Genomic DNA, 13,431 nt, shown 5'->3' on the forward strand with positions numbered 1-13,431 from the left:
GTATTCCTCCAGGTCAACCTCTAGCATGGCTGCATCACACAACCATTTAAATAAGCAAGAAGAAAGTTTTGAAGGACACCAAGACACATAGAAGAGTCCATAGAACAATGGGCAACTGATATTTATTGCACAACATAGTTCTCCTATAAAACTGTAAAGCTGTTAACCATTTATTAGAATGGCTATGGAGAAATGTAATGTTGATGATCTTCAGGAAGTTGTAATTTTAACACTGTTCATTTTGAGGGATTAGGACTGAAAGGATTGGAGTTGAGCTAAAGTGGAACTAAGATCCAGCTTTACTCTTCATCCACCAGAATAATATCTCCCAGTGCCATCCTTCGTGAGGCTGGTCGCATTGCAAGAAGGTCCTCATCAATCTCATCCGGCTCTTCCCCTCTCCCCCTGTGCTTTGTGGCTACATTGTCCAGTAACTTGTTTGCATGGCTAAGAGTCTTCTGAGCTCGTTGGCCAGCTGTTTGGACCTTCCCTTCCTCCAGGCCAGTCCCTGTGGCCTTCAAAGGTTTGGCCTTGCCTAAACGCTCCTGTTGCTCTTTCATCTGCTTTAATTTGAAACGGGGCCTACTATTCACCTGAGAAGGGTTGTCTGGAATCTTGACATCCTCTTGAAAATCAGGCGCTTGGAGAATGTCACACACGTTCTTGGGAATTAAAGGCTTACGGCATCGCACAGGGGAGCATTCAGCAGCAGGCTTTTTAGAAGGCTTGGCATTTCCCTCAGCTGGCAAGATGATCTGAACCTTACACAAAGGGTTGTCAAAACTTGATGAATGGATGCCCTCTTGATTCTCTAAAGTGGGCTTCTCATTTGTCTTGACCATGTGAAGGCTTTCCACCTCAACCTGGGCCAAATTCTTCACCCTTTTGACATGGGGCTCACTGCCAATGGAGCCAATGCTAGCCAGTTTGGAAGCAGCCAACTGGGAATCTCTCTGAAGGCTCATGATTTTCTTGAGCTGAGCTTCTTTAACTTCCAAGGAGATGTCTAGCGGAGCCAACCTCACTGGTCTTTTCATGGCAAGATTATCCATGCTTTGAGCATCTGCTGAATAAAATGGTTTGGGGAAAGTAACACTATCTTTGGTGACTTTTCCAGCAAGGGTTTTTGTCTCTTCTTTGATTACTGTAGTGTCTGCAAGGTTGGGCGCAGAATGGTGGAAGCTGGCAGACCTGAGAACCTTCTCTTTCTTCTTTCCAGGCAATATTACAGTTGTTTTCTTATCAGGTTTGAGGTTCATCACAGTAACTTCACTAACTGTGCAGTTGAACATCTTTTCATCAGCTGCCGGAGCACCCTGAAAGAACAATGAATATGTAGATGTTTAGTGTGGTGCATGAATTCAAAAGTGTTTTTATACAAATGGACTTTCCCCTCCAGAAAAATAGCCACTTTCATCTTAGAGAGCTCTGTTCATTTATTTACAGAACAAACAACAGAAATATCAGCTTCTGACTCAGTTTGGAATGAAGAGAAATTCACAAATCACAGACTTGCCTAGGAATCCTTGAATTCACTACCACAAGATTTGGTGGTGACCCTGTGCTGAGATCAGTGGTTCTCAATGTATGTGACACACCACACTGCTGTGGCAGGAAAGGCTGGCTAGTGTGGTGAGAAGATTGAAGGACAATCAATGAAACATTTATATATTTTAGTGTAGTATAGTATAGTATCATTTTTTTTGCAGAATATGGATAGATAAATGTTCAAAATGAGAGCAAGAGCATCAAGTGATAGTAGTTGTGATCTTTTTGCTTTCCAATGTATTTTTTGTTTATAATTTTTATTAAGGATTTTCTGAACATTTTCCAAGATAATAATGCCCACTCACATTATAAAGAGCTTATAACCCACCTACTCTCAGCAGCCAGAAGCATCATAGCCAGACACTGGAGAGACATGTCAGGACTGAATATGGACCACTGGTACCAAATCGTAAGGAAAACAGCCTTATTAGAAAAGCTAACCAACAGACTAAAATTTTTATTAACAGCTGCATGTCCTGACCCTCTTTGAAGTGGACTGTGGCATGACATTCTGCAATACTTGCTGAATTGAACACTATTGTGTCTTAATACTTGCACTAAAATGTGCGATGCAAGGCCAGAAAGTTATTTTTGTTATTTACTCTATGTTCTGCCTACCTGACAAAAATAAGAGGACGCCTTCACCCTGGTATGACTCGCCTTTATTACATACACAGCCCAGCAAGACAACAAGAAGAACCCACCGACAGTATGCGAATCAATTTGGCTAGTTTTCCAATTTATTTCTTATCAATAAAACATTCAGTGCATGAGCAAATTTTTATTCTGAAAGTGTGGCCCAGAGGGGGGAAATTAAGAACCACTGGCTTAGATGGGATGGATTTAGAAGGGGATTAGAGAAACTTATCTCCCAATGGTTATTAGTCATATTGGCTCTATACTAGGGCTGTGCACCAGAACCAGCCAAATCCCAGACCCTGAACCAAAATGGATTGATTTGAGTTGAGCCAAGATTCCACCAGAGTGCATTGGGTGCAGCCCAATTTTGCCCCATATCAGATCAGGTCCATTCAAAGTGATCTAAGAGAGAGAGGAAGGAGATGTGCAGACAGTCTACATGTGTCTCCTCCTAACCACCACCACATGTTTTATCAAGGTTTTCTTAAACATACAGTCAGGAAAGGATGAAATACCTGTCTGCTTCTCTTTCCTTCCCAACCACATGAGTGTACAAGCTCCACAATTGGTTTTAGGCCTGACACTCCCTTCAACATGAGCGAGGAAAGTGGCTTCTCACCCTAGTTACCTGCCAGTTAAATCCTCCTGAAGCCTTGTGCTAATTCACTTAACCTCTCTTGAGCTCTTTGCTCTTTGCTCTTTCTGCACATGTTAGTTTAGAGTCTCGCTGAATGTTCATCTACTCTGACACTTTTGATTCAACTATTTTGTAGGTTCCTCTGGCTGTAATTCTCCCATGCACATTGGAAATGGTGGCAAGTCCAATGTACCCAGTACTTACAGGAGAATTCTTGTAAAGGGATCACTTTGTATTTGCAGACTGTAAAGAAAACAGCCTCTGAACATATATGTGAAACACTCTTCATCTCTGAATGTATGCACAGTACTGCAAATGTGGCACAGATGATAGGTTTGGCAGCTGATTTGTATCAGACACCATTCCCACAAGTATAATGTGTGCCCAAGCATTTACTTCTGCAAGACTGTTGTAAGCTATATCCTCAGTGCCACCCAGTGAGTTGCCACAGTGAACATTGTATATAGTGCATTGATCCTGTTTGCACATGCACGCTCTTTCGATTACTGCACAATAATCACAGGTTTCTCACTTGTGTGAATTAGCTGTTCCAAATCTGACACCTCAGACAAAGCACAGAGCTTCTTCACTGGAGGCAATTCACACATTCATCTATGAGCCATTTTGTGGTCAACAACTTGCATGCACATTAGTGGAACATTTATCTCCTTGTGAAATAGTGAGGTGTTGAGGTTAAGATAGTGTGATAGGTAATGGGGGCAAGCAGCTTCATGGATAAAATCTTACAGCTTATCCAAAGTTAAGCTGTCCTCAGAGAGAAATTTATCCCAAGTTTAAATCCAACTTAGTTTGAAGTCCTCAGTATGCCCTGAGTCAGTATGCCCTGAGTCACCTGCTTCCTCACCATAGTTTGTTTAACTATAGCTTACCACCATGTGAGAACCAGGCTATAATGTGATGCAAACAGGGCATCAGACAATCTGCGTCTGACCTTCTTATATACATGTGCCTTCCCCAATTAATGGAGATATCTTGAGTCTGCATCTCTTCCTTCATTGTTTTCTAATTCCTTCTCTTTTCCTTCTCTATCTACTTATGTGATAGGTCTGCGGGACAAAATCTTGTAGTCCATTCTGTGATCTACATTGCACATCAACTTTTTAGGCACATGAGAAATAATCACCATTACATCATCACATTGATCCCTTTCATCTGTAGGTAAGTTGATCAACAGTTCAGCTCCCACAGTTGCCACCCAAATTAGCATGTTGGATTTGGAATGCCCCAGCTAGGGAAACATTGCTGGGAATTTTGTGCTGCCATCTGAACTTTTCGTAACTATATATAAATGAACTGTATTTCATAAGCCCTTCTGTACCTATTGATTAAAGGAAAAGGCTCATATCTGAATCCGTGTCTGAATAATGAGATAATGTGGGGCATTTACAGAACCCCCAAGTGAGCATATGAACAGATCAAGTTTAAGGTTGTGTGATTGTGTGCAGTTCTGCTCACATCACCTGAAAAAAGGATGTTGTGGAGCTGAAAATTTTCAGAAAAGGAAAAGAAGAAGAAGAAGAAGAAGAGTTTGGATTTGATATCCCGCTTTATCACTACCCGAAGGAGTCTCAAAGCGGCTAACATTCTCCTTTCCCTTCCTCCCCCACAACAAACACTCTGTGAGGTGAGTGGGGCTGAGAGACTTCAAAGAAGTGTGACTGTCCCAAGGTCACCCAGCAGCTGCATGTGGAGGAGCGGAGACGCGAACCCGGTTCCCCAGATTACAAGACTACTGCTCTTAACCACTACACCACACTGGCTCTTAACCACTCTTACCACTTTACCGCTCTTAACCACTACACCACACTGGCTCCATCCAAAGAGGATGGAGTAACGTCTTTATGCATAAAGTTTGCAGTATTGGGGCCTTCTTAGTTGAGTAAGGTGAGCAAGTGGGAAAATGATTAAGGTGCCTAAAACTTAGTTTGTGAAGATAGTGGAGAGGAAAGCTTTTGTCCCTTTCTCATTACACTATAACTCAGAGCTATCCAGTGTGAAGGGATGCGGGTGGCGCAGTGGGTTAAACCACAGAGCCTAGCACTTGCCTATTGGAAGGTCAGCAGTTCAAATCCCCACGACAGGGTGAGCTCCCATTGCTTGGTCCCTGCTCCTGCCAACCTAGCAGTTCGAAAGCACGTCAAAGTGCAAGTAGATAAATAGGCACTGATCCGGTGGGAAGGTAAACGGCATTTCCGTGTGCTGCTCTGGTTCACCAGAAGTGGCTTAGTCATGCTGGCCACATGACCCGGAAGCTGTATGCCGGCTCCCTCAGCCAATAAAGCGAGATGAGCACTGCAACCCCAGAGTCGGCCACGACTGGACCTAATGGTCAGGGATCCCTTTACCTTTACCTTTACCCAATGTGAAAGAAAGTTATTCTTCAAACAGTGCATCATTAAACTATTGAACTCAATCCTACAGGAGGCAGTGATGACCACCAACTTGGACGACTTCAAAAGAGGATTAGACAAACTCATGCAGGATAAAGCTATTGATGTTCTACAGTCCCCATCAAAGGTAGTGTGCTTTTGAATACTTTTGAAGAATGACAACTGGGAAGAGTGCTGTTGCACTGTGGTCCTGTTAATAGGTTTCCCATTGGCAGCTGGTTGGCCACTGTGGGAACAGGAAGCAGAATGAGATAGGCCTTTGGTCTGCTCAAGCAGTTAAGTTCTTGAGGTTAATTAAATGAAATATACATTCTCAAAACAATGGTAGCACATGATACCTAAGGAAATGGCCAGACAATACAGAGAAGTAACTAGAGTGGAGAACATTGTGGTAGGTATACCTGGACTATGTAATCTTGACAAGGATTGAAGATTCCCAAAACTCATTCCATGAAAAATGAGTATAGTATATGCAAAACTTGTATAGTATATGCATGAATATATTATAATGTTGCACAATTATTTAATGCATATATATTCCTGATTGCTTTGCAACAATGCATAAGACTGTCTAAAAATACATATACAGATTTATACTGCAAAAAATATAGTAGAACATGGGGACTGGCTATTTTCTCTATATTATACATATAATATACATTTATGCACATATTTTTCCATATAGATAGGTGGGTTGTCATTTTTTAAAAAATGTTGAAGTGGCTTGGTCATAAGTGGGTACTCATTGCAAGCCACAGTCCAGTGATGAGGTTGGAAGCACCAAAATCTGTGTATAAATCCATTTAAAATGGATTACTCCATCACTAAGCTTGACATTGCATGTTTAAAAGGTAAAGGTAAAGGGACCCCTGACCATTAGGTCCAGTTGTGACCGACTCTGGGGTTGCGGTGCTCATCTTGCTTTATTGGCCGAGGGAGCTGGCGTTTGTCCGCAGACAGCTTCCGGGTCATGTGGCCAGCATGACTAAGCCGCTTCTGGCGAACCAGAGTAGCACACGGAAATGCCGTTTACCTTCCCGCCGGAGCAGTACCTATTTATCTACTTGTACTTTGACATGCTTTCAAACTGCTAGGTTGGCAGGAGCAGGGACCGAGCAACAGGAGCTCACCCCATCGCGGGGATTCGAACCACCGACCTTCTGATCGGCAAGTCCTAGGCTCTGTTGTTTAACCCACAGCACCACCCACGTCCCTTATTGCATGTTTACAGAGATGTTAGTTCTATGGAACTCAATGGAGATCACACCCTAGGAAGTGTGCTTAGGATCGATACCTCAGTTGTTTGTGATTTATCCCATGTTCCAAAGTCAAGGGTAAAAAATGTGATATATTAAATGGGTTTGGGGATTCACACACCAGGTGCTGTTGAAAAGCTGCCAAGAGCACAGAATGAGAAGGAGAGATTAGCTAAGTAGCCCCACAGCAGCTATTTGCTGTTAGACTCCCCATTACTAGTAAGGATGGAGTAGAAATTGGACTTTGTTTGCATGTTAATGAAAAACTGCCTAACTCTGCATTTCTCAAACCAAATCAAAATACAGCTATCATTTGAAAATTCACATTTTTCTGAATTTTGCAAAACAGCTCTCCAACCAATATGTAGAAAAATGCACACCCTGGGGGAAAGTTTGCTTTGAAATCCATATCTTAATGAAAATAACATACCAAAAAAATACTTAATATTGAATAAATGTGCCTGCAAAATTTTGTAGATTAACCCAAACTGCATACAAACTGGAATCATGAGGAGGAATTCGTTCACACTAAATGTCTATTGGATTCTCACACGGATTTGCAAATTGACAATGTGTAGAACTGAATTTACAAGAAAGGAGAGAGACCAAAACTAACAGATGCATCCATTCTTAGCTGCTAGTGGATTCCCTGCAGAGTGATTCAAAGAAGACAGCAGATCAGGGGACTTTTGCCCCACTAATAACATTACTGTGGGACCATGACCTGCAGCAGCTGAGCGCTTAGTAGTGCTAAAATCTCTTTCAGAGCACTGGCCACCTGAGACACAGAGAACGTGGCTTCTGTTTCACCCCCATCCTTACCATGCAGTTCCTTTTGTCATGCCTTGATACCTTTCACTTTCCTGTCCCCCAACAGCCACCACCGACTGTCAAAATTTAGATAATGTGCTCCTTCAATCAGGGTGTGAATCACCTCAGTTGCGTTTATGAAATTAGCATTGTGCCAAACATTTCTCTTGCATCTGTTTCATGATGACTGTCCATTGAAAATAAATTCTGTTTTAAAAATATCCATGTGGAGATAAAAGGTCAAGGACATTCTCTTGAGTAGGATGCAGGGTTCCGCCCCCTCCTTATGTGTGCCTTCAAGGTGGCCAATAAATGTTTGTAGGTGTTTTTTCTTTCATTCTGCAAATCTTCTCTTTCATGGCCTGCACTCTGCAGCCTTCCTGTGTGATCACCTTTCCTACAAACCCCATGACATCCTCATAGGAAGTACTGTAAGGTTAACAGGTTGCCTGTGGTGCTCCTGAAGGCTGTGCATTGTCATGTTGCTAAGCCTTCTTGCTCTTAAAGAAATCAGTGTTATAAGGTAAGTGGAAAGACTTCTATTAGAAACAATTCAGGAGGAGCACCTATCTCAGGCTTTTGAAGCCAACCTCCTAGCTACCCATTTATTAGTTAAAGTTCAGGGAAAGACGTTGTGCTGTTATGGAGCTTTTGGAGGGATTGGGAAGTCCAGGCAACCAGGGAATCTGGAGAAATTTTTAATGGAAAGACCACCTCGCACCTCGTCTCACAAGGAGAGTATGGTGCAAAGATCAGAGAGTTGGACCTAGGAGACCAGGGCTGTTTCAAACTAACTTGTTCCATCAGTGCAAGGGTTGGGATTTTTGACTACGTGCTATCTGATGCAGCTTCCCACAGAAGCAATTAAGGAGTTGGCCGAAGGCCAAGAAGACTGAGCAGAGGGAGTTATTCTGCCTAGAGATATGGGACCTTGGATACAACTCTGCTATTGGTCGAGGTCTCCACATAGGCGTGATGACTCATGACCTTCCTTGCTGGTTAGTTGGTTGGTCAGTGTGAGTTCTAAGAGTCGTGCGGAGTTTGTTCAGTGAGAGAGTTAAGATCCATGTCTGTATCCTGTATATAGTAACTTGTAGAGTCTGCTGTAAATAATAAACCTCTAAGTAATCAAGTTACTGGTAGCAGTGGCTTGTTCCTGCTTCATCCTACCGGCCTGCAACTGATTGCTTCTGGAAGTCTGCGTATGCTCTGCTATATTCAACTGGGTCTGGCTAAGGTCCTACAACAGGTAAAGGTTGTGAAACATCAATAAATACTTGCGCAACAGAACTCCCCCATGTCCTCCTGCTACACATCCAGATCTGTTGTAAGGGTTCCCTCAATGATCCAGAGCAGATTTGGGGAGGGGTGCACATCGGGAAAGAAGTGGAGGAGGGAGTTCCATTGCACAAGCATAAATCCAAATTAGTTGGACACCAACCCAAGGTTCAATTCCACAGGAAGTCATAAAGCTCATTGGTTGATTTTGGGCGTCTCTCCGCCTAACCTATATCACAGGGATGTTGTAAGGTTAGAATGGGGAGCAAAATAACCATGTACACCTCCTTGAGCTCCTTGAAGGAAATGATATAAGTGTAAAGATAAGGAATAAAGTAAGAACAATCCCACCCCCACCAAAATTCTAAAGTACCCTGAGAATGCAGGAGGAAAAAATAGAAACTTCTTTCACGGAGGAAGAAATATTTTGAGAAACAGGAGGATAAGTTTGATCACAGTGTACAAATAGCAACAAAAACAACTTTTCAGAATATATATCTGTAGATGGGCAGATGCTTTGTTCCAAATGTATTATTATTTCTTCACAACTTTGTCCCTGAAATACTTCCAGCCAGTGGCCCTTCTGTTAAAGACTAGAGCTGGCAAAATAAATGTTATAATGATTCACAGAATTGAAGAGCTGGAAGGGACCACAAGGGTCATCCAGTCCAATGCCTTGCAATGCAGGAATCGTCTGCCCAATGTGAGACTCAGACCCACAACCCTGAGATTAAGAAACTCATGTTCTATCAACTGTTAATCTAGAGCCAATGTCTCATGCCATCTCTACTGCTCTGCAGGAGCAGAGACTTCCATGCCGGAAATTCTCTGAAATGCAGATCAATTCTACATGCAAACAGCACCCAACATCAAAAGGATTAGCAGATACCATCTCATGCAAGTCTCCATCAGAGCCATAGTAGCATAGCAAGTGGCTTTCTCAATGAGTCAAATCATTGGTCCATCAAACTCTGCATTGTCTACACTGGATGGCAGCAGGCAAGAGTCTTTCCAGATTGAACCTGGACCTTCTGGGTATAAAGTAGATGCACTACTACTGAGCTGCAGCCCTCCTGTAAAACGCCCTCCCATCCAACCCAGAGGAACACGCATTATCCAATTTTTCATCAATGGAATAGAGCACGAATAACATGCCCATACTGACCAACCTCCTTCAGAAGGCTGTACACCTGTGTACCATCCCTCCCCAAATCAGAAAGTTCCCATGTGAAGTTTTGCATGAATTATAATTCCAAGGTGATGATTACTGACCAGAGTTAGAGAAAAGAAGCATGCATGTCAAGTCAGAGAAACTGGCATGCCGTAAGCACATCAGTCCAATGAATATGTGGTTGAAAATGTATCATCTCCTGTTGTGGTTTCTGTTTGGCCCTTGTGGTTTGCAGGGCTGCTATCACTAAACATTGACCATTATTACATACCCTCCAACAGGTTCAGTGCCAAAATTGGGAAGCCTGTCTTCCCATCCATGATCCTGCACGAGTCACATAACCCACGTGAGATCTTTGCGTGGACTACTGCAAAGCGCTCTACGAGGGGCTACCTTTGAAGGTGACTCGGAAACTGCAATTACCGTAATCCACAATGTGGCAGCTAGATTGGTGACTGGGAATGGCCGCTGAGACCATATAACACTGGTCCCGAGAGACCTGCCTTGGCTCCCAGTACATTTCCAAGCACAATTCAAAGTGTTGGTGCTGACCTTTAAGGCCCTAAACGGACTTGGCCCAGTATACCTGAAGGAGCGTCTCCACCACCATAGTTTTACCCGGACACTGAGATCCAGCGCTGAGGTCCTCACTGCAAGAAGTGAGGTTACAGGGAACCAGGCAGAGGGCCTTCTCGGTAATGGTGCCCGCCCTGTAGAACGCCCTCCCATTAGATGTCAAGGAAATAAGCAACTATCTTACTTTTAAAAGACATCTGAAGGCAGCCCTGTTTAGGAAGTTTTTAAAGTTTAATGCTGTATTGTGTTTTTAACATATGGTTGGGTGCTGCCCAGAGAGGCTGGAAAAATCCAGCCAGATGGGCAGGGTATAAATAATAAATTATCATCATCATCATCTTCACAGAGCCCAAAAGACGGACTTGGAGACTTCTTATGTGGCAAGCACCTAATAAATTGAAATAAGATAATAAAATCAATAACATTAAATTAATCTTCCTTCCTCGTCCCTTTCTGCTCAGGGAGTTGTTCTTGGGTCAACCTCATGCCACTTTCTCCTATGTAAAGCAGGACCAGGAGGAATGCTTTGTTTGTGATGACAACTCAAGCCTGGAGCTATTTGCCTGCAGACCTTGCACTTGTGGAATGGGATTTTCCTTCTTCTCACTTCCTTCTGCAGCCTCCGATAGTGCTGGAAATCTGCTCATGGGCTTGGGGACCATATGAAATGATGGGTTGCAATTGGAGAGGGAATTACCCACTGCATGAGCAGTGATATCTTGGACTTATGCTCTGTTGGATCTAGAGACAGAAGAAACTGCGGTTTGGGATTCTATGGCTCAAGCATTTCTTTTCATTGCGGTTTGAAAAATAAGTCTGCTTCAAAATTCACATGCATTCCTGTGCAGATTTCTCCTAACTAGGGAAGGGGTAGGAATTTGATTTGGTTTGCATTTAAAAGCAAATCTTTCGTGTCTTCCCAAACCAATATGAAAACAGCCGCCCTTCTAAAATTCACACTTAAAACAAATTTTGTGATGCAGTTCTCCTGCCAACCAATGCTTACGAAAAAGCACATAACAGAGGCAAGTGTGCACTAAAATGAATGGGATAATGAAAATAGCATGCATTAAATTAGGAAAACCTGCTTGCCAAAATATGTACATTAGTCGAGACTGCATACAAATAAAGATAATGTGTTTATTAGGAGAAATTTTCAGCTGAATCCTGATGAGTTTTCGTGAGGATTTAAAACGGGGTAAGGGGGGGGACCCACCAGGGATGCGGGTGGCGCTGTGGGTAAAAGCCTCAGCGCCTAGGGCTTGCCGATCGAAAGGTTGGCGGTTCGAATCCCCGCGGCAGGGTGCGCTCCCGCTGCTCGGTCCCAGCGCCTGCCAACCTAGCAGTTCGAAAGCACCTCCGGGTGCAAGTAGATAAATAGGGACCGCTTACTGGTGGGAAGGTAAACGGCGTTTCCGTGTGCGGCTCTGGCTCGCCAGAGCAGCGATGTCACGCTGGCCACGTGACCCGGAAGTGTCTCCGGACAGCGCTGGCCCCCGGCCTCTTGAGTGAGATGGGCGCACAACCCCAGAGTCTGTCAAGACTGGCCCGTACGGGCAGGGGTACCTTTACCTTTACCTTTAAGGGGGGGACCCATACAGTTCTGCATAAATCTGGAGAACTAAATTTAATATGGGGAAAATGAGAAACTATGAGAACCAAAACTGCCAATATATGTATTTTCGCATGCAATTTTGCCCAGTATTTCCCTCTAACAGAATGCAGTTGTGTGTGTTATTTTCCCTAATACAGTGGTACGTCAGATTACATACACTTCAGGTTACATACGCTTCAGGTTAAAGACTCCGCTAACCCAGAAATAGTGCTTCAGGTTAAGAACTTTGCTTCAGGATAAGAACAGAAATAGTGCTCCGGTGGTGCAGCAGCAGCAGGAGGCCCAATTAGCTAAAGTGGTGCTTCCAGTTAAGAGCAGTTTCAGGTTAAGTACGGACCTCTGGAACGAATCAAATACTTAACCTGAGGTACCACTGTATCTGTGTGTGGATTTCTACTGAGAGCTGCATTTCAGTTCATACGCTGGTTTGGGATGTGCATTTGGAAAATTCACATTTAAAATGCATAAAATGAATGGATTTCTCTTCCATCTCATCCAGAGTTTCACCACCCTTTCCCCCAAGGAATTGTGATTGCTAACTGCACAGTGTATGCAAACACTGGTGAACAGCAGCGTTGCAAGACAACAGAAATTTGGGGAGTGTGATATGCTTTACCCATTCCGTGCCCCAAATCCAAACACACACATCCAGCATCCTGCCCACCATGGGTTGTAAGAGGAAACATGCATGTTAAACCTGAGAAGGGGGAAAGCCACTTTTCCTGCAACTGCTTTTCATTTTTATAAAAAAAATGACATGCACGGGTGCATTGCAAATTGCCTTATACTGAGCCAAACCACTGGTCCATCTAGCTCAATATCATCTACATCTCCAGAAGATAGCTCAGCCAGTAGAGCATGAGATTTGTAATCTCAGGGTCATGGGTTTGAGTCGCACATTGGGCAAAAGATTCTTGCATTGCAAGGGTTTGGATTAGATGATGCTTGTGGTCTCTCCTAGCTCCATGGTTGTATGAAACTAGATTCTCTCCAGGTCCTTTCTTGGGATGTTGGGAATCGAACCTGCGACCTCCTGCATGCAAAGCAGATACTCTAACACTGTGACCCTTCCCTGAAGATCAAGCTTCGTTACCTATCAAGGCGCAGCGACATGCATTTGCAAACAACACAAAACCAGCCCCTAAAAAGCCCATCTCCTTCTTTGAAGCAGAAAAGATGTACCTAACTTTCAGCTCCCTTGTCCTCAGATGTGCTTACCAGGCGGCCGGGTTGCTCAAGTTTAGCTCGTTGCTTTATCATTCCAGGTCGTGGGCCTTCTTGCATCTTGCTCTGTGATGGCTTCGGCTGAAGCTCTTCTTGCAAAGTGTGCTTAGACCAGAGTGCCGAGCAAATGGGATCAGCAAGGACTTAAAGATGGTTTAGAGATACGTAACGGAGGGGGATTGGGGTCAGCTTTTATAGAGGCACTTAGGGAAATTGGCCCAGCATGGGTTCTGAAAGTCAAAATGACATGGCAAAAGGAACATCTT

General features: G+C 43.6%; 1 protein-coding gene and 1 long non-coding RNA gene across 2 annotated transcripts in view; one reads left to right on the forward strand and one right to left on the reverse strand.

The window, feature by feature from the left end:
* The window catches only part of LOC307220607, a 511,018-nt gene that overhangs the window by 18,381 nt on the left and 479,206 nt on the right, over nt 1–13,431 (forward strand). The window lies entirely within an intron of this gene.
* Nucleotides 181–13,260, reverse strand: LOC307220459 (uncharacterized protein). Its single transcript, XM_079984453.1, has 2 exons — nt 13,160–13,260; nt 181–1,316 (listed from the first exon to the last, which is right to left on the reverse strand). Exons 1-2 carry the CDS (start codon nt 13,223–13,225, stop codon nt 300–302), a joined length of 1,083 nt encoding a protein of 360 aa, XP_079840579.1. The 5' UTR covers nt 13,226–13,260; the 3' UTR covers nt 181–299.

The sequence above is a fragment of the Podarcis cretensis genome (genome assembly GCF_951804945.1).
Source record: "Podarcis cretensis genome assembly, chromosome: 7".
In the NCBI taxonomy this organism is placed as follows: Eukaryota; Metazoa; Chordata; class Lepidosauria; order Squamata; family Lacertidae; genus Podarcis; species Podarcis cretensis.

What these genes read in the sequence shown, in the direction of transcription:
- LOC307220459 (XM_079984453.1), bottom strand. Translation starts at nt 13,225, where the DNA reads ATGCAAGAAGGCCCACGACCTGGAATGATAAAGCAACGAGCTAAACTT. An exon ending in TTGAGCAACCCGGCCGCCTG is followed by an intron (nt 1,317 to 13,159) that starts GTAAGCACATCT and finishes TTGTTCTTTCAG; the next exon opens with GGTGCTCCGGCAGCTGATGA.